We start from the raw sequence: 24,854 nt of genomic DNA on the forward strand, positions 1-24,854 counted from the left end.
ATTTTACTTAGTGTGTTTAATTTAAGACCTTTATTAGGCTTTTGATCTCACCTGCTTTTAAGAGAAGGATGAGTCAACTTAAATGTAAAAAAAATTACCAAGCAAGCAAAATTCGTAAAGAAATCACAAATACGTTTATGCTATGATAACAAGAAATATGGCCTTTTGAATAACAGTCACAGTAGACAGTGTCCACTTAAACTTACCTGTTTTTCCCTTTAAAACACATAAATTTAAGATTACCTGGTTTTTAGAATGTGTTCTTTTTTTTTTTTTTTTTTTTTAAATTTTTTTTTTTCAACGTGTTTTATTTATTTTTGGGACAGAGAGAGACAGAGCATGAACGGGGGAGGGGCAGAGAGAGAGGGAGACAGAATCGGAAACAGGCTCCAGGCTCTGAGCCATCAGCCCAGAGCCTGACGCGGGGCTCGAACTCACTGACCGCGAGATCGTGACCTGGCTGAAGTCGGACGCTTAACCGACTGCGCCACCCAGGCGCCCCTAGAATGTGTTCTTAAGGAAAAGAAGAAAAAGAAAGAAAAATCTCTGTAAATTAGATCTTAGATCAGATACAGTTAGGTACAAGTGTATAAATTCTTGGTAATCAGTAACTTAGATTTAAATTTAAAATTTCAATTGTTTTAATTTCTTCTAGAAACAAAATATTAGAAATAGAAATAAAAGATTAGAAACCTTGAAAAGTCCAGAACCATAATATGATTGAAACAGAATCATCTTGCTTTGTCTATAGATTGTTTCTAATGGTGATGAACAGTTGGAAAAAGCCATGGAAGAGATTCTGAGAGATTCTGAGAAAGGGCAAAGCAGTCCTCTTGCTGATTGTCAGAGTTCCAGTGAGAGTTCAGACCATTCATTTGGAGATGTTTCAGCCAGCCAAACAAATAAGCCATCTCTTCAGTTAATTTTGGATCCATCGAATACAGGTACTGCATTGAACTTTTAGACATCATAAAAGAAATGAGATAAAGTGATCCTGAAAATTTTAAGATGAAAATTAAAAAAAATCCTATTAGCTTTGTTTTCTAAGATCAGGGCCACCAAGTTTTTGGTTCTGCTTAAGAGTTCCCACTTTGGTTCTTAATGGTTTTTTTTGTTTCTCTACCTGTAAAATCAATGTCAATGTTATTTGAGAACAGGCACTATGTCTGAGTCTTCATTTTACTCCTAGTACTTGGCACATAGTAGGCACTCAGTAAATACTTGGGTATCAGGAAATAGTGTAATGGGCACAGTGTTTCATATAATGTGCCTTTTTACTCAGTTTGGTTATTTAAAATTATCATTTGTGAAAATTCTAAGTAAAATAGCATATCAATTACATCAGTGTATTTGATAAGTGTATTGGGGTGCATGTGCTTCTTTGAATCAGCATTTTGTATCCTTTGGATAAATACCTAGTAGTGCAATTAAGCAATAGCCAAATTATGGAAGCACCCCAAATGCCCATTGACTGATGAATGGATAAAGAAGATGTGGTATATATACATAATGGAATACTATTAGGTGATGTAAAAGAATGAAATCTTGCCATTTGCAACAACATGGATGGAACTAGAGTATACTATGGTAAGTGAAATAAGTCAGAAAGATAAATATCATATGATTTTACTCATGGAATTTGAGAGACACAATAGGTGAACATAGGGAAAGGGAAGGAAAAATAAGATAAAAACAGAGACAGAGGCAAACATAAGAGACTCTTAAATACAGAGAACAAAATGAGGGTTGCTGTAAAGGAAGTGAGTACGGGGAGGGGCATGAAGGAGGGCACTTTTTGGGATGAGCACTGGGTGTCATGTGTAAGAGATGAATCACAGAGTTCTACCCCTGGAGCCAAGACTGTACTGTATGTTAACTAACTTGAATTTAAATAAAAAAAATACACCGTGATAAAAATATAAATGCATCCATGATTGGGTAGGATTTGTAGTAGAAATATCAGCTTATAATGCAAAATGGTTTTGGATACAAGAAAAGCCGAACAAAAACCAAAGCCACTTTCTATAGCTGGTTTAAATACTAGAGGCTCTAATTGTGTTTTTTTTGTAAACTTCTCAGCTTTTATCATCTCTTTTGTCACCTTTCTCTCCAACTGGCTTCCTTTATGGTCATAAAGTAGTTAGCAGAGGGGCACCTGGGTGGCTCAGTCGGCTAAGCGTCCAACTTCAGCTCAGGTCACAATCTCGCAGTTCGTGGGTTCGAGCCCCGCGTCGGGCTCTGGGCTGACGGCTCAGAGCCTGGAGCCTGCTTCCGATTCTGTGTCTCCCTCTCTCTCTGCCCCTCCCCCGTTCATGCTCTGTCTCTCTCTGTCTCAAAAATAAATAAACATTAAAAAAAAATTAAAAAAAAAAAAAGTAGTTAGCAGAAATTGGTAAGTAAGGCCAGGCAATTTGTTGATGGCTGGTGGCAGAGACAAAGGCTCTCTTCTTTACCTATTGAACAAAAGTTTGTGAGTTTCACTCAGTTGAACCATTTTATAGTAGTTAGGGAATCACATGAACTAGTAGGCCTTGGTTACATTCAAATCCCTCAATAAGTCACACTGACAGTCAAGATGAGATTATCTTGATTGGCTTAGAACCAGTGATCCATTTCTGAATGTTGGTGTGGTGTAAGTATAGATACAGGCCAGAGTGGTACACAGTGTGGCTATGATGGCCCTAAATTACATTGTACACAAAATTTATTCCTAGTGAATCAAATATTGAAATGTGAAAAATAAACCTATAAGAAGAAAATATTGGAGACTATTTTGTGATTGGGTAGGAAAAGCCATGTCATAAAATATAGTTTTATTTTAATACACAAAAACCTAAATCTTCTGAAAGAGAATGGTACCATAATAAATGGTTTTTTTTTTTTTTTTTTGCTTTGACCTGCAGTAACTAAATTGTTAGATAACACATTTTAACACTAAAAAAGAAAGATACTCATATATCATAATCATGGGGTTTCCTCCAAATGGACCATTAATGTTAGGCACCCCAAATTGCAAGTTTTTGTGTTTTTTTTTTTTTTTTTTAACCTGTCCCACTGATACATCCTCAACCATTTTATATAATACATACAGCTTAATGACAGGGTAGGAGAAGATATTTATAATGTGTCGGGGGTCTTTAATAAAACCCTCTGATTTGGTGACTCACTATGAATACTTCTAGGTCTCAACATATAGTCATACAGCTAGAAGTAAGAACAAGAGAATTTAAGGTAAACATTTATGTATTTTAATTAAAAATGTAGGATTGGAAATAAACCTTAAAAAGCATTAATTTTTATTCTTGATGAAGGGAACATGAAAGATGATACTACTTATTATGCTTTGCTTTGCTTTACCTTTTGAATTTCTTAAATCTCTCTACCCCTTCCAAAAAACCTAAAGCATACTGATATCACATTTATATAATTATTTTTTGGTTAATATATTAATCAAAAGGAAGGAATATCTGCTAATGTAGCTGTGATGGGTTGTTGGAATTTTAATTATTCTTTACAGTGGCTTATGATTCTTAGTTCTGAGTATATTTGATAGGGACCATGTATCGTGTGCTCTTTTTGTGTTCTCAACACCCCTTACACTAAATACATTTTTAGAAAGATCTCAGTGGATAAGAAGAAATTTCCTTTGCTTTACAAGTAAGTTTTTAGTATTCTTTTCTAGTTACATATTTTTAGTTTTTATTTTCAATAAAGAAACATGTTATGCTCTGAATGTTCTTCTCCTCAGAATCCATGTTGAAATTCTAACCCTCAAGGCGATGATATTAGGAGGTAGGGAAGTGATTAGGGTCATGACAGTGGAACCCTCATGATTGGGCTTAGTGCCCTTATGAAAGAGACCCCAGAAAGCTAGCTTGTCCCTTCCGCCTCTGAGGACACAGTGAAAAGATGCTGTCTGTGACCCAGAAAGTGGGCTCCCACCAGATGCCAAGTCTGCCAGTACCTTGATCCTGGTCCTCCTGGCATCTAGAACTGTGAGAAGTAAATGTCTACTGTTTATAAACCACCCAGTCTGTGGTAGTTTGTTATAGCAGCCTGAACAGGCTAAGATGAGACATTTCAGCTGCCTTTTCCTAGCTGCAGTCAACACAGTTTTTGCTTACAGAATTACTGTGGTTGGTTTAAAATGACATATAACTTCAGTGGCAAGGAACTGTATCTAGAAAGTATCTAGATTTAAATGGCCTAGAGGGAATATTAAAGGTATGTTGTTTTTCAGTTATAAAACCAGATAGATGAAAGCTTTTGTTTCAATATCATGATAACTTGTTGGTTTTTGTCATGTGATGATCTTATATACTGGCTGCTTGGATGCAAACCTAATAGGAAATCTTTGCTAGTTAAAATTTTTTTTAATGTTTTATTTTTGAGAGAGGGAGAGAGAGAGCGTGAGCATGAGTGGGGGAGGGGCAGAGAGAGAGGGAGACAAAGAATCTGAAGCAGGCTCCAGGTTCTGAGCTCTCAGCACAGAGCCTGATGTGGGGCTCGAACCCATGAACAGTGTGATCATGATCTGTGCGAAGTTGGCTGCTTAAACCAACTGACCACCCAGGTGCCCCAACAGGTCTAGGTTTTAATGATATACCACTTCTTGTATACTGTGAAGATCTTCCATTTCTTTTCTTGCAGACTTTATGCTTTTGTTGTCATTCATTTTGCTTGCACATGTTATAAATTCTACAAAATGCTAATTTTTACACCCCCCCCCCCCTTTTTTTTTTTTTAACACAAGGGAGGCTTACTGAATACATCTCAAGGGAGCAGCAGGCAGGACAGTGAAGGGAGAGTATCTAATTTTTACTTTGAATAATCTGTTATATTTTAAAGAAGTTAAAAAGCAAAGAAGTCTTGCCCTCATGTTTTTAACTTCTGAGGCTCTTCAGTTTTCCTCTAGTATCATTATTCTTTATCCCAAGGAACTTCTTTAATATTTTTTTCTTCTGTAATTTAGAATCTGCTGTTATAGCCACCCAGGGAATATTTCATTTCAGATCTTGCATTTTTTAGCTTTAGAATTCCTTTTGGTCTTTTGTCTTTCATTTTTCTATTTTGTTAGGTGTTTTTCTTTACATCCTGTATCATATTTATAATAGTTATTTAAAGACCTTGTCTGCTTATTTTGCCTTTTTTATTGGATCAATTTCTGTACTGTTTTTCTCTACTTGGGGTTTACACAGTTATATGAATCTGAATTATACAGATTAGTACAATATTTTTTTCAGAAAGCTTTCTGTCCCTTTTTTTGTTTTTTGTTTTTTGTTTTTTTTTGGTATGACTCCCACTATACGTAAGTTAGACCATATGAACTACTTTATCTGTCATGTTCATCAGTTACTGGAATATGATTTAATCATAGGATCTTGCAAATAATTGTTTCATGAGTGCTTGCTAAACTAACAAAAAATTCACAGAATAATAAGTCTAGTAAACATATTAGCATCCAGCTTTAACATGTGTTTGTGTTTTTTTATTTATCCCTTTTGAAATACAGCACATTGAACTGATTCAAAAGGGGGAAAAACATGTTTCAGTGATTGAAGAACATGGTAGATGAAATAAATCATTTTGAATGGCTTTAGTTTCTCAATAGAAGAAAAGTAGGCAATGAGGTTGCATGTTTCAGTATATTTGGGAGCTGGAGTGGGGAGGTTGGGAATGGCTTTTGTGAATTATTTATTAAAGTCCTATAGGTGGAATTCTGGTAATGAGGATTTGAGCATGGTGCAAAGATCTAGTTTGGGTGAGACAGGCATGCTTAATTTTGTGTAAAATGGATATGGGTAACGGGAAAAAGTAGAGACTAGCTGAATATGGGTTTTAGGTGTGGATGGAAAGAGTGGCAGTTTAATAGTTTAAGAGGTTTAAGTTTAAGAGGGAGTTTAATAGTGTCTGATACATGCAGATACTCTGACCACAGTTGGGCCTTTGCTGCAAGCTGTGCTTAGAATTGAAGAGAACGACTTTATTTTATTTACTTTTTTAAGAAACTCATCAATGGGGAGGGGAGAATTGAGGGAAGCAATCATAGGATCATTATTTTGATGAAGCAGTTTCCATTGGAATACTTGCATAGTTCATAGAAGCCAGCAAGCTAGGAAGGGTTAAACATGGGGCTTGCTTTGTTATTGGTATGAGATGTGTCCTCTTAATATTGCTTACCTTTGCTTTGGAAGTTAGGCTTCTTAATAAATTGGGTGCCATGCAGGACCATTACAGCCAAGACAAACTTATAACTGATTTTAGCTTTATTTAATCCTCATTAGTTTTAGGCTACTTCACACTGCCTTTAGTGTAGTTTTTTTTTTTCTTTCTTGTTCTATATCATTTGAAATCTGCTTTTGATTTTTTAAAATAAAAATTTTAAATTTCTTTCTTTTTCTCTAAAAAAAGTTGTAGCTAAGTAAGTTAATACTTTGAGAGACTTGAAAGTACAAAAATTCCATAACTCTGATTTCAGATGTAGGATAAACATCAAAAGAAGTGAAAACACAGACCTAAATTTTGTTTGCAGTTTTTCATTTGTTTGTGGGCAGTAGGTGAAATTATACTGTGAAGTTTTTCATTAACCTTTTGAGTGTGTGTGTGTGTGTGTGTGTGTGTGTGTTTTCTTCAGAAATTTCTACACCCAGACCATCTTCTCTAAGTGGATTACCTGAAGAAGATAGTGTTTTATTTAACAAACTGACCTACTTGGGATGTATGAAGGTTTCTTCCCCACGTAATGAAGTGGAGGCTTTACGGGCAATGGCAACTATGAAATCTTCGAGTCAGCACCCCTTTCCTGTTACTCTTTATGTGCCAAATGTTCCAGAAGGTTCTGTGAGGTAAGCTCTAGTCTTTTTTAAATTCCCCTAGACATGCATGAAATTTTTTGTGTGGTAGTGATGATGTTAACGTCATAAATCAGGCCTAGGCCTTACTGTGAATTTACTTTTACTCTGTAGACATGAAAAGTAAATATGTTTAGGATTACACCATGTTGCTTGTTTACAAGAGGCTTTTACAAAATTATGCTTAGAGTATTATGAATGGAAATAGAACTTTAAAAATACCTATAATTTGTGTTTCTTTATTCGGAAGGAATGTAAAAACCTGCCTTCGTCTTGTCATGTAACTGTGGTTCAAAAACCACAGAGTTTTTGTGAAGCCGCATTTCTTATACTTTTTACATCAGACTAGGAAGAAGCAAAATGGCTTTTTCTCTTATGCTTAAGTAGGAATAAGGATTAAATATAAATCAGATAATGTTGTTCTACACTCAGTGGCCTCCAGTCACACTTGTGATTATATTCAAAATCCTTACCATGTCTGGCCATTGATAAACTATTGCTTTGACCTGGTTTTTTACCTCTCTCATCTCTCCTTACCTCCTTTCTCTTTTGCTTTCTCACTGTGTTGACTCATTACATTCTGGTCATGGTAGCTTCTTTGTTCTTTCTCAAACACTGTCATGATTCCTACCTCAGGACTTTTGCATATTCTCTTTCCTTTGCCTAAACAATCTTTTCTTGGTTTCCCAAGTGGCTTTTTTTTTTTTAAACTTCTTTACAGTTTCATCTCAAACATCTTATCAAAAGAAGCCGTCTTTGCCGTCTTTGATTGGATTATGTAACTATTCGTCTTTTCCCCCTTATTGGGCCTTTTTTTTTTTTTTTTTTTTTTTCTCTCCTTCATAGCACTTTCTCCGACTTGGTATTGTACATACATTTGTTTCTTGATTTATCATCTGACTTCCTCACTGGAATATAAGGTCCATACAAGGAGATTACTTGTATTTTTCTCTGCTTTAACTTTGGTGTCTCGAGCAGTATCTGGTTCATAGCAGGTTTTCAGGAAATGTTTGCTGAATAAACAAATAAAATGAAAGTCTTAGGAATTAGGTTGAATGTATCATGAACCTGTAATATTCTCAGAAATCCAATTTAATCTTTTTTCAAACTCTTCCTGAAATGCCTCATTCTTTTAAGGTTTAGAATGTGAAAAAGTGAAGGGGCGCCTGGGTGGTTCAGTTGGTTGAGTGTCCGACTTCGGCTCAGGTCATGATCTCACGGTCCGTGAGTTCGAGCCCCACGTCAGGCTCTGTGCTGTCAGTTCAGAGCCTGGAGCTTGCTTCGGATTCTGTGTCTCCCTCTCTCTCCCCCTCCCCCACTCACACTCTGTCAATCTCTGCCTGTCAAAAATGAATAAATGTTAAAAAAAAAAAAAAAAAGAAATACGCAAATGGTTGCATTTAACAACAAAAACAAATTTTTAGAAGTCAGTATTATAATTTGGACATTAGCTTTAAGACATACACTATGCAGAACTAACAGAAAATTGAATCATTAAGGAAATGAAAAGGAAAAGAGGGGTGCCTGGGGGCTCAGTTGATCAAGCATCCAACTCTTGGTTTCAGCTCAGGTCAGGATCGCGCGGGTTCGTGAGTTTGAGTCCTGCACTGGGCTCTGCACTGACAGTGCAGAGCCTGCTTGGGATTCTCTCCCTCTCTCTCTGCCTCTCCCCCACTCATGCTCTCTCTCTATCCAAAAATGAATAAACGTTAAACAAAAAAAATTAAATGCATAGGGGCACTTGTACCCCAATGTTTATAGCAGCACTCTCAACAATAGCCAAATTATGGAAAGAGCCTAAATGTCCATCAACTGACAAATGGATAAAGAAATTGTGGTTTATATACACAATGGAATACTATGTAGCAATGAGAAAGAATGAAATGTGGCCTTTTGTAGCAACGTGGATGGAACTGGAGAATGTTATGCTAAGTGAAATAAGTCATACAGAGAAAGACAGATACCGTATGTTTTCACTCTTATGTGGATCCTGAGAAACTTAACAGAAGACCATGGGGGAGGGGAAGGAAAAAAAAAAAGGGAGAGAGCCAAACCATAACAGACTCTTAAAAACTGAGAATAAACTGAGGGTTGATGGGGGTGGAAGGGAGCAGGGGGGATGGGTGATGGGCATTGAGGAGGGCACCTGTTGGGATGAGCACTGGGTGTTGTATGGAAACCAGTTTGACAGTAAATTTCATATTAAAATAAATAAATAAATAAATAAAATAAAAAATAAAAAATAAAAATTATTTCTTTAATTTCTGTTGTTTTAATTAAATGATCCCTTTAAACTGGGACATGTTCACAGAAGAAAACAGATCAAAGAGAAATAAAATTCAGGTAGAACAAAAAAAAATTAAAATAATAAAAAAAGAATGAAAAAGTGTTAGCTTAGTTCTAAGTACTAAAATAATAGCAATATAAATTTATAATGTTTGGTAAAAATGCTTTGAATTTTTCAGGAAAGGGTTTTGTAGATATATTATTTGTATGATATATCTTAGAAAATGGCAGACTGCCTTTTAAAGTTATATTTTCATTTTTCAAAGTGCCAAACACACCTTGACAAAAGACTTAGTGTTTTGACTTGCCTCTGTCTTCCTATTGGGTACCCTTTGGTTTCACAATTGGGGAGATTTTGATGTGGTCTTGAGATTTTAGATCAATCTAGGGCTAAGGGTTTATATAGGGAAAGTCAGAGAATTATTTTCTTCTAAATCCCACAAACTGCTTTTACTTTCTTAAATTCTTTTATTAAGTTCAACTTTGTAACCACTCTGACCTTTTATGCTTTGGGGTAAGAGGGGTCCTGGTCTAGCAATGACGTAGGTGTTGGATAAACTTACTGTTGTAAATAGAAACTTTGTAGGTCTGGTCTGTGCTATTGTGTAGTAGCATTCTTTTTGACATAGAAACCATTTGGGGATGGCTAGAAAAGGCTAGCATTTGGGGATGAGTGACGGATTTGATCAGGCAGTATATATTGGCTTTGGGAGTAAATGAGTTGGATCACAGAAAATATAGAAATGAGGTAATTGTCAAAAGAAGGTGAGGAATTTGTGTATGTGCGTGTATATACATAGTTACATATAGCAAAATATGGTATTTGTATTATAACCAGGTTATTTTTATGATTTTAAGATGATTATGTTTATGTTATTAGTATAGTAAAACTGCTTGCCTTTGCTTTGTTCTTTGCTAGTTAATATGTTATCTTATTTTTCGTCACTGTTCTGTAGAATTATAGACCAATCCAGCAATGTGGAGATAGCTTCTTTTCCAATCTACAAGGTGTTATTCTGTGCACGTGGACATGATGGGACAACAGAGAGCAATTGTGTTGCATTTACAGAGAGTTCCCATGGTTCAGAAGAATTTCAGATACATGTTTTCTCCTGTGAAATTAAAGAGGCAGTAAGTATAATATATTGTAGCAATTTGCTATCAAGATGAATTAGGGTAATATTTTTGAACCCTACTCTCACTGTCCTATAAGTTAGTATGTATCACCATATGCTCTATTATGTAAATTTGGAGTAGATTTCTAAAGAGAACATTAGTATTTGTAATGGCATAGGGGCGCCTGGGTGGCTCTGTTGGTTGAGCGTCCGACTCTTGATTTGGGCTCAGGTCATGATCTCATGGTTCATCAGTTCGAGCCCCACATCAGGCTCCACGCTGACAGTGTGGAGCCTGCTTGGGACTCTCTCTCTCTCAACCCCTCTCTGCTCCTTCCCTGCTCTCTCTCTATCTTAAAATAAGTAAACATTAAAAAAAAAAAATGTAATGGCTGAGAACTCAATACGGAAAGCTTAACCTGATAACTGTGCATTAAAGTGGTGTTTAATAACTGGCCTAATTAAAAATACAAATCTTGCATACAGCAGGAATATCAACCTGTAGTTCTTTGAAGATACTAGTTAACTTTCCTTTAGTAATTATTAACTGGTGGTTTATTCTGAGACTGGAGAAGTAGTTCAGAATCAAATGGTTGTCAAATACATGGAGAAATTGCCTTCTTTTCTGTATTTGTTGGATTCTCCCCAAATTAAAAATAGGTTGCACTTAAAAAAATTCCAGTATAGTTAACATACAGTGTTATATAAGTTTCAGGTGTAATTAGGTTGTACTTTTAGAACTTTACTGCTTACAACCATTTTAAAGGCATTGATAAATGGGTTTGGATGGGCAAATCTCAGCTGTGTTTGTTTTTGGAAATAAAAATTGTCAGCAGGAAATGCTAAAAGCAGCTACTCTATTTTCTGTTTGCCATGAAACATAAATAAACCATTGTATTAATGGGACTTCTGAGAGTTTATTTCTGACCACAACATGGCAGAGGTGTATTTCTGTGTGTTTGATACTAATCATGAGGAATATCTCAGTTCTCTTTTTAAATACATTTTATTTACACTAAAATGAACATGCATAGACACACATAATTTAGATTGTAGCCATACAAGTTCTGTGCCAGAACCCATGGCCTGTATAAGAAATTCCAAGTTTGTTTTTTAAAAAGTATTTCTGAATCTGTTTCATGCCCACATTTCTGTATTTATGTGTATACTGACTGCTTGGTCAAAGGTGTGATGGAGTGAGTGAGTACAGGTGTGTCTGGCACTTAGGAGGCAGGGAACATAAATATGTTGACAGAATATGAATGTGTTTGTGAAGGAAGGGGCCTATTTCTAACCTTACAACTCCACTAAAGGAGTGGTGGGGAAGCAGTGGGCAGAGTCCTGGCATTTCATCCTGGCGGCATTTAACACACCTGTGTGATTTCTGGGTGATTGGCACTCAACAGCGAGGAAATGAACTTGGAGAACCTGTTGCTTGGAGAGGTGGAAACACTGCTGCAGAAGGGAATTGAAAGGGACCTGGCTTGCAAACATTTTTCATAATTGTGACGGTATGAAACTCTCTTTTTGGATTGTGGCATCTTGTTTATGGGTGGGGGAACAGTGTGTCATTTTTGAGAGCTTTAACAGTGGATAAGCAGCGGACAAAGCTGCGGGGAATTCTCAACCCGACCATTTTGGATATGGTATTAAATAGTATGAATTGAGAGGGTATTTGGTACATTGCAGGTTGTGGGAAAGTGATGTCCACGTATTATTTAATTTTTTTTAAGAGTACATTTTTGCAAGTGTTCCATTATGAGACATTGGTGGTAAAATTCATTCTCTGAAGGAGAAATACATGACAGTTGTCATTAAACTTTATTATGAGAACTATTGCTAAATGAAAACTAACCCAGAATAAATGTGGAGGTTATGCAAGGAACTGTGCTAATAAGCCTTTTCTTGATACTCTAAAATCTCCATGATATAGATAGTATTTTATTTTGACTAGTGGTCTTGTGCTCCTCTTTGCCTGGAACAGTTCTAGTTTATGTCTGTTGTCCAGGTATGTTATTAATAGCACTCCATCTTATTCTCAGAAGACTTCTGGTTTGATTAATGAATTGTAGGGTTACCACTTATTTATCCAAGGCTAAGAGAACAGACAACAGAGCTGGGTTTTAAATGGAAGTCTCTGACCCTGAAACACCCATATTATTTTCAGTGACAACTTTCCTGTTGCTTAAATATTGTAAAAAGCAAGTGTGGATTTTTCTTTTCCTTATGCTTTATAAAGGTATCTGTTGCTCATATAGCTCACATTCCAGCCACCTTTGAGTTTTACCCATGCCTTTTACAGAAGATGTCCAACATCTTCCTCTTTCCCTTCAAAAATAATTACCTATTTTAATGAATCTCAGGTCTTTAGTTGCATTTACTCATCTGGTTATCTGGTTCCCAGGTTTCGTGTTCTGTGGTGAAGGCACAACTTCAGCCCTTACTTTTTGGGACCTTGTTAATGGGCACAAACAGTTGGCAAAGATAGTTCAGGAACAAGTCACAGATATTCTTATTGGCTAAATATGTGCCGTGCAGCAGTGTCACTAACTTGCTTGTTTTCCGTGGTTTGCAGAATCCTGGATGAGATCTGAAGTGGTTTGTCAGTTAAAGGCAAGAAGACGGCATCTTCTCAAGCAGGAGTAGTGACATGGCTGCCACTACCAACTGTCCCTGTGATGCTCTTATTTCGCTATAAAATCCCATAAGCAGCAGGCACCAATAGTGTTAGGGGGAATCCAGTGAAGGTCACAGCTCTGTTGGACCTGTGACATAAGGATTAGGTGTTCCCACAGGAGGGGTAGGTTACATTTGACTCGATGACCCTGGATATTGGTCTGTACCACTCTGCTGGAGTGCATCTTGATAACCTGTGGCAAAAGAGTTGGGGAATCTGACCAGAGATATATTGATGCCACTGATTTTGTGTAGGGAAAATGATGTGCTATGTTTCTGCTTAAGAATTACAGACAAAACAAAATATCTGAAAACATAGTGGAAAAAAGCCAGGGAGGCACATATCCTTGTTGCATCTTTATGGATACATTGTATAAAACTTTTAAAATATATTTTTAAAAGGCTTAGTTGACTCTCTTTAAGAATTTATTATGTCATTCTCGGGGCGCCTGGGTGGCGCAGTCGGTTAAGCGTCCGACTTCAGCCAGGTCACGATCTCGCGGTCCGTGAGTTCGAGCCCCGCGTTGGGCTCTGGGCTGATGGCTCGGAGCCTGGAGCCTGTTTCCGATTCTGTGTCTCCCTCTCTCTCTGCCCTTCCCCCGTTCATGCTCTGTCTCTCTCTGTCCCAAAAATAAATAAAACGTTGAAAAAGTTGTAATTTAAAAAAAAAAAAAAAAAAGAATTTATTATGTCATTCTCACAATTTTTCTCAAAGCAGATTTGATGTTTGTATGTTTTTTTGTTTTTTTTTTTTAATTTTTTTTTTTCAACGTTTTTTATTGATTTTTGGGACAGAGAGAGACAGAGCATGAACGGGGGAGGGGCAGAGAGAGAGGGAGACACAGAATTGGAAACAGGCTCCAGGCTCTGAGCCATCAGCCCAGAGCCCAACGCGGGGCTCGAACTCACGGACCGCGAGATCGTGACCTGGCTGAAGTCGGACGCTTAACCGACTGCGCCACCCAGGCGCCCCGATGTTTGTATGTTTTAAAATGCTTAACACTGTTACTAGCAATTCTCAGTGTTACATTTTAGAAGCATGGTTATTATCTGGCATTAAAGGCATTTAGAGGTATTTCATGGTAAATACGAAGGGTATGATTGGGAAAATCTTCATTCTTTTTTTTTTTTTTTTCCTAAGCTTTCTCAGGATTTTATTTTTTTAATTTTATTTTTAAAAGTTTATTTTTGAGTGGGGGAGGGTCACAGAGAGAGGGGAGAGAGAGAATCACAAGCAGGCTCCTAACTGCTAGCACAGAGCCTGATGTGGGGCTGGAACTCACAAAACTGTGAGACCATGACCTGAGCTGAAACCACCAGTTGGATGCTCAACCAGCTGAGCCACCCAGGCACCCCAGGATCTTCATTCATAATGCATTTAAAAAAAATATTTGCTTATTTAAGTAATCTCTACACCCAGTGTGGGGCTTGAACTCATGACCCTGAGACCGAGAGTTGCACGCTCTCCTGACTGAGCCAGCCAGGTGCCCCTGCACTGTTTTTTGTTGTTGGGGGTGGGGGTGGGGGCGTGGTTGCTCAAATGCCACTCTATTAAGGAAACCTTATTCCATGTATGGGAAATTATTTCTAAACATGTATTTATTGAGATGGCATTTTAGCAAAATGCCTTAATTTGGAAATTAATCTTGAAATTGTTACTAGTGTTTTCCATTAATAAATTTCTATACTTTTTAAAAAGTTTCTTGTTTGATATGCTTCTTATTTTAGCTCCTTTCAGTGAGTAATATATTTGAATAATTTCTTTTTAAAAATTTAACACGTTTCTCTCAGGGTGTCTTATAGAATGATTTTTCTTACATCTATTTCTTGGGTGAACATTTTCTTAACATATGGTATTTTTAACAGAGTCCACTCTCTTTCCCCAATGTTAATGAAAAGGCTTTATCTTGGAAAAAGTGGCTGTGTCATTTAAGTAAATACCTTTTTGTTTAATAGCAATTTTTTTGGAGTATTCACATGTAATACATATTTGAGAATTTGGAAAATACTGAAATAAAGAAGAAAATAGAAGTTACTCAAAATTCCACCAGAGTTAAGATTTTGCTATATCTCCTTTCCACATCCACATGTGCTCTCCTCCCACCTCTTCATAATCAGCAACCACAGCAGACCCTTTTGTGTTTAATTAGTACTTTCTATGGGTATAGCCTTCTGGGAAAAAATTAAACTGTATTATTTGTCAATAAGCCTTTGCCTCCTGCAAAGAATACACCTATTCTAGATTATTTGTGTGTATGTTAAATAGTGTGACATGTATAGAAATGTTTGCCATGGTGTATGTTTTTAGTATTGTTATTTTGTTTATTTTTGAGAGAGAGCATGAGCAAGGGAGGGGCAGAGAGAGAGAGGGAGACACAGAATCTGAAGCAGGCTGACAGCTCAGAGCCTGACATGGGGCTCGAACCCACAAACTATTAGATCATTACCTGAACCGAAGTTGGATGCTTAACCAACTGAGCCACCCAAGTGCCCCTTTAATATTCTTTTCATGATGTTATTGGTTACTCAATTTGTCTCAATAACTGTAGATCTTGATAACCATTGTTCCTGAAGATACTGTACCTCAGCAGTCCTTGGATCACCATTCCAGCTTATTCACAGACTCTAGAATTCACAAATGATTTTAACCTTGTTGTTGGAAGTAGCAACTTGTAAGACACGGACAAGATGTAATGTGGTTTGATCGCTGTCAGTGTACTGCTATGTCCTTCTCCAAAAAGAGAAGAGTGTAGTCTTATTTTTTCCTCCCATAATTCTCTACTACGTTGGCTCAGTCCCATATATTTAATAACCTTTTTTTTAAGTTTATTTATTTATTTTGAGAGAGAGAGTATGGGAGAGAGAGAGAGAGAGAGAATGAGAATGAGAATCCCAAGCAGGCTCTGCAATCAGTGTGGAGCTTGATGCGGGGTTCAGACTCATGAACCATGAGATCATGACCTGAGCAGAGATCAAGAGTCAGATGCTTAACTGACTGAACCACCCAGGCACCTCTTAATAACCTTTTTAAAGAGAAATTCCTGAACCTTGCCATCTACTTGAGAATTTGCCAAGTTTCCTTGACATTTTTGGTGCGGCCAAAGATTAAGACATGAAATAGAAGAAGATATGAGAGAGGAGAAAAAAGAATAAATATGGTTGGGATTTGACTCAACTGATGTATCAATAATTATCTATAGGCATTCCCCTATATTTACATATAATGCTTTCTTAAAAATGTGCTGAAGTTGAATGTGTAAAAAGTAAACAATAGACTTCACATTTTATTTGAGGTTAGGATGTGGGGAGTACTCAACTAAAAGTAGTTTAGAGTTTCTGTTTACAGTTTGCCTTGAGACATATTCTTCAGTGACTTATTTCTAAGGGTGTTGTTTGATTCTGTTTTCTTCTTTAACACTTAAGTTATTGAGCTAAATCAAGTAAGTATCCACTTGAGGCTAAATATTTCTGCTTTTGGCTTACCGAATGATTCTCACCCACCCTAAGCACATTCAGCTTACACGTGCTGGACTGTAAGCACCATGTTCAGTGCCGTATTCTCCAGCACCTAGAATAATATAAAGTCTACAGAGGGCACCCCCAAAATATTTATTGAACGAATGTGTGAATTCATCATCTTAATTGTATAAAATTTGAGGCCTACAGTTCTTATTTATATCAGTCCTTTGTTTTGTTGTTTTTACTCATTTACGTAAAATTATAATGGGATAACATATTAAGATATTTAAATATTTTTGTTAAGTACTGTGGTACAAACGTGATACTACTGCTGGATGTGAACTTTAAAAGTGTGGAAGTCAGTTAATTTAAGAAACTTAATTTGGCAATGGAAAGGCAGTTTAGGATGTAATTATTGGTTCATAGGTCTAAGTGTGGCAGTTGCAAGTTTGAGAACCACTTATTTTTGAGTGTGATAGACTATGAGAAAAGGTAGAATACATGGATACAACAAAAATAGAAAAATGAGGAAAGACCCCATACTTCTAAGAAATGCTATTGGTGGAAGTGCTCTCATTTCAAGCAAATAACAAAATATTAAGAGTTTTAAGCTAACATAATTCAGTGAATAATTTGAATTCCCTTTATCTAAAGGGAAGGATTTGTTCATGTTTGGAGAAGTCTCTTGTATCTCTCAGTGTGAGGTTATGACCTTTGTTAAACTCTTCATCGTGGTTTCATTGTTCAACCTCTGGTGGCCTGAGAGATTTGGAAGTTCTTTTGTGCTTCAAGTTTACAATTTTGAGATGGTGTGATGCTACTTTTGGAACCAAGGAAGAGAATAGCTTCTGAAAGTGTGGGATTTAGAGGACTTCTCCACTTTAGGGAAAGAGTATAAGCCATTGACATATATTTTTTATAGTATTCACCAGGGTGGCTTAATGCTAATAAATCATTTCAACTGGGAATCCTGCAATGCATTTATAACACAGCATCACTGTGATAACACTCGAAACTCTCTTAATCATGTTACCATGTTTGCTTATTGCTAAAACCAGTATTTATTTCATTTTTAAAATATTTTTTTTAATGTTTATTTTTGAGAGAGAGGGCAGGAGTGGGGGAAGGAGCAGAGAGAGAATGAGACACAGAATCTGAAGCAGACCAGGCTCTGAGCTGTCAGCCCAGAGCCCGATGCAGAGCTCAAACTCATGAACCATGAGATCATGACCTGAGTCAAAGTTGGACGTTTAACTGACTGAGCCACCCAGGAACGCCAGTATTTACTTCATTTTGTGCTTCAGTGTCTAACCCACTGAAGCCAAGGGAAGTGAGAAGAGAAATTGCACTTAGAGAACTTAGACTAAAACCTTGTTTGTGTGTGTTAATTGGGAATATTTAGATGCCAGCACCATTCTTAGGATTACCTTAGGGTTCACTTGTTGCAATATAGTATATTTTGAGGCCTAGAAACATCTATAAATAAATAGAGCTCCTTTTGTGAACTTCAGTTAATTAAACATCTTTATTACCAGGTTTAAATGCTAAAGTTGAAGAAACAAACTATATTTGTAAATTAAATATTATATATTACGTATAATATATAAACACATAAATACAAGCTTATATAAATATAAGCAAACTATATAAAATGTTTTGTATTATGTATAATACATATAAACATATTTGCATGTATGTGTATATATATATATGCTTAGACTATATCTGCTAAAGTAAATTGTGACCATGGAAAGGAATAGATTCAAAAATTAGGAGAGAGGGGTATCAGAATGCAGTTAAAGCTTTTGCCTAATGGTATCTCCATTTTTATTCTTTTAGGTAAGCAGAATTTTATATAGTTTCTGTACAGCATTCAAACGTTCTTCCAGACAAGTGTCTGATGTTAAAGACTCAGTTATTCCTACCCCTGACAGTGATGTGTTTACCTTCAGTGTCTCCTTGGAGGTAAAAGAAGATGATGGAAAAGGAAACTTTAGGTGAGGTTATTTGGGAAGAATAAAAGTTGGTATTGTGCCTGAAATATAGTATTGGCTAACATAAAGCTTCCAGAGGCTATACAATGTTGATATAAAGTTTTAAAATGATAAAAAAAAAATATTTGGCAGGTAAATGAATGTTTCATTATTCTCATGCTTTCAGATACTTTATGTAAAATATTTTCTCCGTATTTGTGAATAATGATATTATAGAAAATTGTAAAATAATAAAAAGAATAAAAAGCTATACTTTTGTCAACCACAATCACTTTTAATACTTGATTTATTCCCTTTGTTTATTTCTAAGGGGTATTTTTATACAGTTGTATATACACAGGTTTTTTTTCTTTTAACTTTATTATGTAAGAATTTTTCCATTAAAATGTTCTTAATTAAAATCATTTTTAATAGTACCAATAATATATTGGGTGGTTTGATCATCATTTAACCATTTTCTTCTGTTGTATATTTAGAATGTTTTTCTCCTGTTCACAAATAGACAGGTGATAGGATATAGTTATGCTCTTTAACAGCCACTTATGTGCCTTTAATTCTTTAAAAAAAATTTTTTTTTTAACATTTATTTATTTTTGAGACAGAGAGAGACAGAGCATGAACAGGGGAGGGGCAGAGAGAGAGGGAGACACAGAATCTGAAACAGGCTCCAGGCTTTGAGCTGTCAGCACAGAGCCCGACGCGGGGCTTGAACTCACGGACCATGAGATCATGACCTGAGCTGAAGTCGGACGCTTGACCGGCCCAGGCGCCCCTATGTGCCTTTAATTCTAATAAGAATTGTTAGGTAGTTTTTTTGTCCTTTTTTTTTTTTTTATAGATATAGAAATTGAGTCTTAGATAAATTGCTCAAGGTATTTTTTCTTTTCAGATAAGATTATGTTTCTATATCTGTCTCCCCCCCCCCCCCTGTGTATGTGTGTGTGTGTGTGTGTTTGTATTTAAGTTCAAGTTAGTTAACATACATTGTAGTATTGGTTTCAGGAGTAGAATTCAGTGATTCATCTCTTACATACAACACCCAGTGCTCATCCCAACAAATGCCCTCCTTAATGCCAATCACCCATTTAGCCCATCCACCCCCCCCCCCCCCCAGCAACCCTCAGTTTGTTCTCTATAGTTAGAGAGTCTCTTTTGGTTTGTATCTGTTTGTATCTTATTTTTCCTTCCCATCACCCATCTAGCCCATCCCTCACCCAACTCCCTCCATCAACCCTCAGTCTGTTCTCTATCCTTAAGGCTCTTATAGTTTGCTTCCCTCTCTCTCTTTTTGCCCTTCCCATATGTTCATCTGTTTTGTTTCTTAAATTCCACATATGAGTGAAATCGTGATATTTAAGATAATCTATATTTTAGACACTTAGATTGTCTTAATGAATTAATTCTTAAGAATAGTCAGTCTGGTATAGATGCTGGAGAGGATGTGGAGAAATGGGAGCCCTCTTGCACTGTCGGTGGGAATGCACACTGGTGCAGCCACTCTGGAAAACCGTGTGGAGGTTCCTCAAAAAATTAAAAATAGAACTACCCTACGACCTAGCAGTGGTACTGCTAGGAGTTTACCCAAGGGATACAGGAGTGCTGATGCATAGGGGCACATGTTTATAGCAGCACTTTGAACAATAGCCAAATTATGGGAAGAGCCTAAATGTCCATCAACTGACGAATGGATAAAGAAGATGTGGTTTATATATACAATGGAATACTACTTGTCAATGAGAAAGAATGGAATCTGGCCATTTGCAGCAACGTGGATGGAACTGGAGGGTATTATGCTAAGTGAAATAAGTTAGGCAGAGAAAGACAGACATCATATGTTTTCACTCATATGTGGATCCTGAGAAACTTAACAGAAGACCATGGGGGAGGAGAAGGGGAAAAAAAGAAAGTTATAGAGAGGGAGGGAGGCAAACCATAAGAGACTCTTAAATACTGAGAACAAATTGAGGGTTGGTGGGGGGTGGGGGAGAGGGGAAAGTGGGTGATGGGCATTGAGGAAGGCACCTGTTGGGATGAGCACTGGGTATTGTATGGAAACTAATATATCTATATCTATCTATCTGTATATATATATATATATATATATATATATATATATATATATATATAGAATAGTCAGTATGGCTGAGGGTAGAATTTAAGTTGCTCCTGATCCATAACTCTTTTTCCATCTCTTATTTATATTTACTTGAGTTTGTATGTTACAGTTATCAAATTATAGATGTTTTAAAGTAAGCTCTTCTCACTTTGTTTTGCCTTGGGTTTCAGTGTGTTAAAGGCTCTTACAACCACACAACCGGCTAAACCAGAATAGTGAGTCTTAAAAAATAATTAAATAAGCTATATTCCTAAATTTGTTAAATTTAGAAACTAAAATTGAAATGATGCCATTTAAAGAATCTTGGATTTTAACCTTTGTTAAGTAAAATATAAGGCTCTTATAAATCCAATTTAGAAATTAATTAGTGACTTTGTTTTGCTGACTATAACATTGGTAGTTAGCTACTCAGGCAAGATGAGTTTAGCACACCTTAAGAATAAGGGTGCTGGAATTCTAAACTTGCAGTAGATTATTTTATTGTGGTGTTGTACTGATACTTCTGTTCTTTTTGCATATTTCAGTCCTGTGCCTAAGGATAGAGAGAAATTTTATTTCAAGTTAAAACAAGGAATAGAGAAGAAGGTGGTAATTACAGTGCAGCAACTTTCTAACAAAGAATTAGCTATTGAAAGGTAAGCAGCTTGCTCCTAAATGCTACCAAAAACTTGTATTGACATTGCTGTTGTGTTTCAAGAGACATACTGTTGAATCTCTCAGCTTTATTACTTGCTGTGTCTTTTCACCATTCTTCAGTTTCTCCGTGTAAAAATGAGAATGAGAGTCATAATGCTTTACCCACTTAAATAAGTTAAATGTAACTGGTTTATTGAAAGTCTCAGTTGATGGGAGTGCCTGGGTGGCTTAGTTGGTTAAGCTTCCGACTTTGGCTCAGGTCATGATCTCATGGTTTATGGATTTGAGCCCTGCATCGGGCTCTCTGCTGTCAGCTGAGAGCCTGCTTCAGATCCTCTGTCTCCCTCTCTCTCTGCTCTTTCCCCTTTCTCATTCTCTCTCTCTCAAAATAAATAAACATTTAAAAGATGGTTAAAATGGTAAATTAAAAAAAAAATCGCAGTTGATGGGGGAAATAAACATGATTCCCCCTCCCCCCCCTCCCCCATGCCAGTAATAACTACTTCAGCTCTGTTTGGTCATATCCCTTTTTCCTGCTGTCCCTTATTTACATGTAGGACAAATACCTTAAATTCTCAATCATGTCTGATAATTAAAAAGTACATTTAGTTACTGGACTTTCAGGGGCTTAAGAAAAATAGATACATATCTTTTAAATATATAAGTATACACACAGACACACACATATACACACACAAATGTGTGTGTGTGCATTTATATATTTTATGTATATATTTGAACATGTAAAAACAAAACAAAATCTTGTAGGACAAAAGGTCCTATAAACAAAGAATAACAAATGATAGTTGTAGAAAAAGTATTTGTACTGTAGATGACAGATGAAGGCTAATGTCTATAATATACATAAATTTCTTAACAATTTGTAAAAAAAAAAACCAATAAAGAGCAAGAATGAACAAATCACAGGAAAGCTATTCACATGGCTAACAAACATATGTATGTAAAGATGTCCCAATTCACGAATAGAGAGGGAAATGTAATTAAGGTAGCAGTAAGATACCACATTGGCAAAAAGAACACGTCAGGCTGGTGGGAATATGGGGGAAGGGGTAAAGTGTGTATATATCCCCTTTTTGAGAAACAACCTGGCAACATCTATAAAAGTAAACAAAACAAAACCCAAATCTATACTTGCATGCATCAGTCTCCATTCTAGGGAATCTATTCCATTAAAAATAAAAGTACCACTGTCGAAGGACATATTTCTGAGGGTGTTTATTACAGCCCTTTTTATGGTGATAAAAAGCCAGAAACAAAAATAAATGCCTATTCACTTGGTTTCTAGAAGTGGGAGCAATTGGTGACAGTCATAAGAGAAAGAAAAGCCTCTTCATCAAGATTGCTGTAGACTCTGACTCCTCCCTCCCCATCTGTAGACTAGGATGAAGGCGGGAGCCAGTTGAGGTGCTGGCTGATGGGATCATGGTCACCGCTGTCCCTCTCAAGTGTGGGAGAAGGTGTCTGGCCCCCAATTATCTGCAGCTTTCTTTAGAATGTCAGGAATTTAGCTGTGCTTTGTTCCCATCCTTGGGTTTAACTGCTGGCATCCAGATAACAGGAAAAGTTCTGCTGTATAATTCTCTCTTATAGTTGTCATCTTTTTTCCTTTCTTAGTGGTAATAAAAAAATAATTGTGAGTCATAAAAGTTCATGAAACATAGCTAAAGATTAAAGGTATTATTGACTTTGAATATTTTAGTCCTAAAAGAATGATGATGAGAATGTGTTGTTGTTAACAGTAGCTCTAGCAATGTTTGAATCTTTTTATTTGCAAGTATGCAATTTCAAACTTATAGAAGAGTAAAAAAAAATGGTACAGAGAACATCTGTGTACTCTGCTTAGAATCATCTCTTGGTTACATTTTACCCCATTTGCTCTGCACCCACTTTCTCAATCTCTCAATCTCTCTCCTCTCTGTCTCTCAATCTTTCCCTGCCTACCTACCTACCTACCTACCTACCTACCTACCTACCTACAGACAGACCCACATTATTGTTTTTCTGAACAATTTTATTCCTATATAATTCCTTAGGAAATGAGTATTTCCTAAAAATAAGGATATGGATATCTATTATATAAGCACATTATTTGTAGCAACTTCTATAAATTTAGCATTCCTAGAATACTTTTTTAAATTTAGCATTCATACAATACTTATTTATATATTTTAGAGAGGGGGGAGGGGGAGGGAGAGAACACAAGTAGGGGAGGGCCAGACAGAGAGGGAGAGCGAGAAATCCAGAGCAGGCTCCACACTGACAGCGTGGAGCCCTATGTGGGGCTTGAACTCACTGTGAAATCATGACCCGAGCTAAAACCGAGAGTCAGATGCTTAACTGACTGAGCCATCCAGGTGCCCCATATACAATGCTTTGTCTTTAACCTACCGTTTGTCTCCAGTTTTGTCACTTATCTCAGCATCCTTTTTTCCTCCAGCTCAGGATTTACACTAGGGTCAGATATTGCATTTAGTTGCCATATGTCTTTGGCTTTCATTAATGTGGTAATATTTCCACAGCCTTTCTGTGTTGCTTATGACATGGAATTTTTGAAGAATACATCCATTTTCCCACTTTTTAATGTAACATTACTAATTTGGGGTTTGTCTAATATTACCTTGTGATTAGATCCAGATTACTTCTTGCTCCATAGGTGATATTGTCTCCTTCATAGTGGATTGCCTGATAACTGTCTGTCCCTTCCTGGTGATGTTAATTTTGGTTGCGAAAATGTGATTGTGAAAATATCTGATTTCTCCACTGTAATTCCCCTTTTTCTCCCCCCTTGCAACAAATAAGCAGTCTGTAGGGAGATGAATGAAAATATCCTGCTTCTCATAAACATTTTCTTAAGTTAACATTCATTCAAATTCTTGTCTGATCTTATCTTTACTGTGAGGAATGCAAAATTAGAACTTTCAATCTCCTGCGCCTTCTTGGTAGTTTAGCAGTCAGCCCTAGGCATTCTAATGTAAGCCAAAGATCTCCCTTCTCTTCCACTTATTTATCTGTTTATTTTTGGTATAGACTCTTGAATTTCTCTCCTCCCCCCCTGCAGTGCTTTATAATTCACTACAGAACTTAATTATCTTGGTGATCATTGTCCAGAATTTGCCACTGGGAGTCCCTTCACACCCTATGTCTTTACCTTTCCGGCGTAACAAAAGGCAGCTTTCCATTTAATAAGTTTGTACTAACACAGGCAAAGAAGTATTAGGTGTTGAGTAATTTAACCCTTAATAATCATTATTAAAAATCTTGGAGTTTTATGGTGAAATGGTATGTTCTGTCTCTGCTATAGAGGCCTGTGCCCTGCTGTGTGTTAGGCAGTCCTTCCTTTTCCCAATGAGAAACTCTCAAGTTTGGTCAACTTGAGTATAGAAACATTGATGATTATAGGTAAAATAGTTGAATGCCTGGGGCGCCTGGGTGGCGCAGTCGGTTAAGCGTCCGACTTCAGCCAGGTCACGATCTCGCGGTCCGTGAGTTCGAGCCCCGCGTCAGGCTCTGGGCCGATGGCTCGGAGCCCGGAGCCTGTTTCCGATTCTGTGTCTCCCTCTCTCTCTACCCCTCCCCCGTTCATGCTCTGTCTCTCTCTGTCCCAAAAATAAATAAAAAATGTTGAAAAAAAAAAAAAAATTAAAAAAAAAAAAATAGTTGAATGCCTGCTTATACTGTTTTCTTCATTAACTTAATTAAA

At 36.7% G+C, this 24,854-nt stretch overlaps 1 protein-coding gene across 6 annotated transcripts in view; it reads left to right on the top strand.

The window, feature by feature from the left end:
* RABGAP1L (RAB GTPase activating protein 1 like) overlaps positions 1–24,854 on the top strand; it is a 758,910-nt gene that overhangs the window by 67,424 nt on the left and 666,632 nt on the right. For 5 of the 6 annotated variants that reach the window (XM_058701185.1, XM_058701181.1, XM_058701183.1 and 2 more), the window contains 5 exons: positions 752–944; positions 6,635–6,845; positions 10,094–10,268; positions 18,227–18,384; positions 21,022–21,132. In XM_058701185.1, the coding sequence (XP_058557168.1) occupies positions 752–944; positions 6,635–6,845; positions 10,094–10,268; positions 18,227–18,384; positions 21,022–21,132 (848 nt within the window). Of the gene's footprint in view, positions 1–751; positions 945–6,634; positions 6,846–10,093; positions 10,269–18,226; positions 18,385–21,021; positions 21,133–24,854 lie in introns of those variants that run through there. The other variant, XM_058701186.1, reaches the window with a different exon arrangement.

The sequence above is a fragment of the Neofelis nebulosa genome, chromosome 15 (assembly GCF_028018385.1).
Source record: "Neofelis nebulosa isolate mNeoNeb1 chromosome 15, mNeoNeb1.pri, whole genome shotgun sequence".
Classification (NCBI taxonomy): domain Eukaryota; kingdom Metazoa; phylum Chordata; class Mammalia; order Carnivora; family Felidae; genus Neofelis; species Neofelis nebulosa.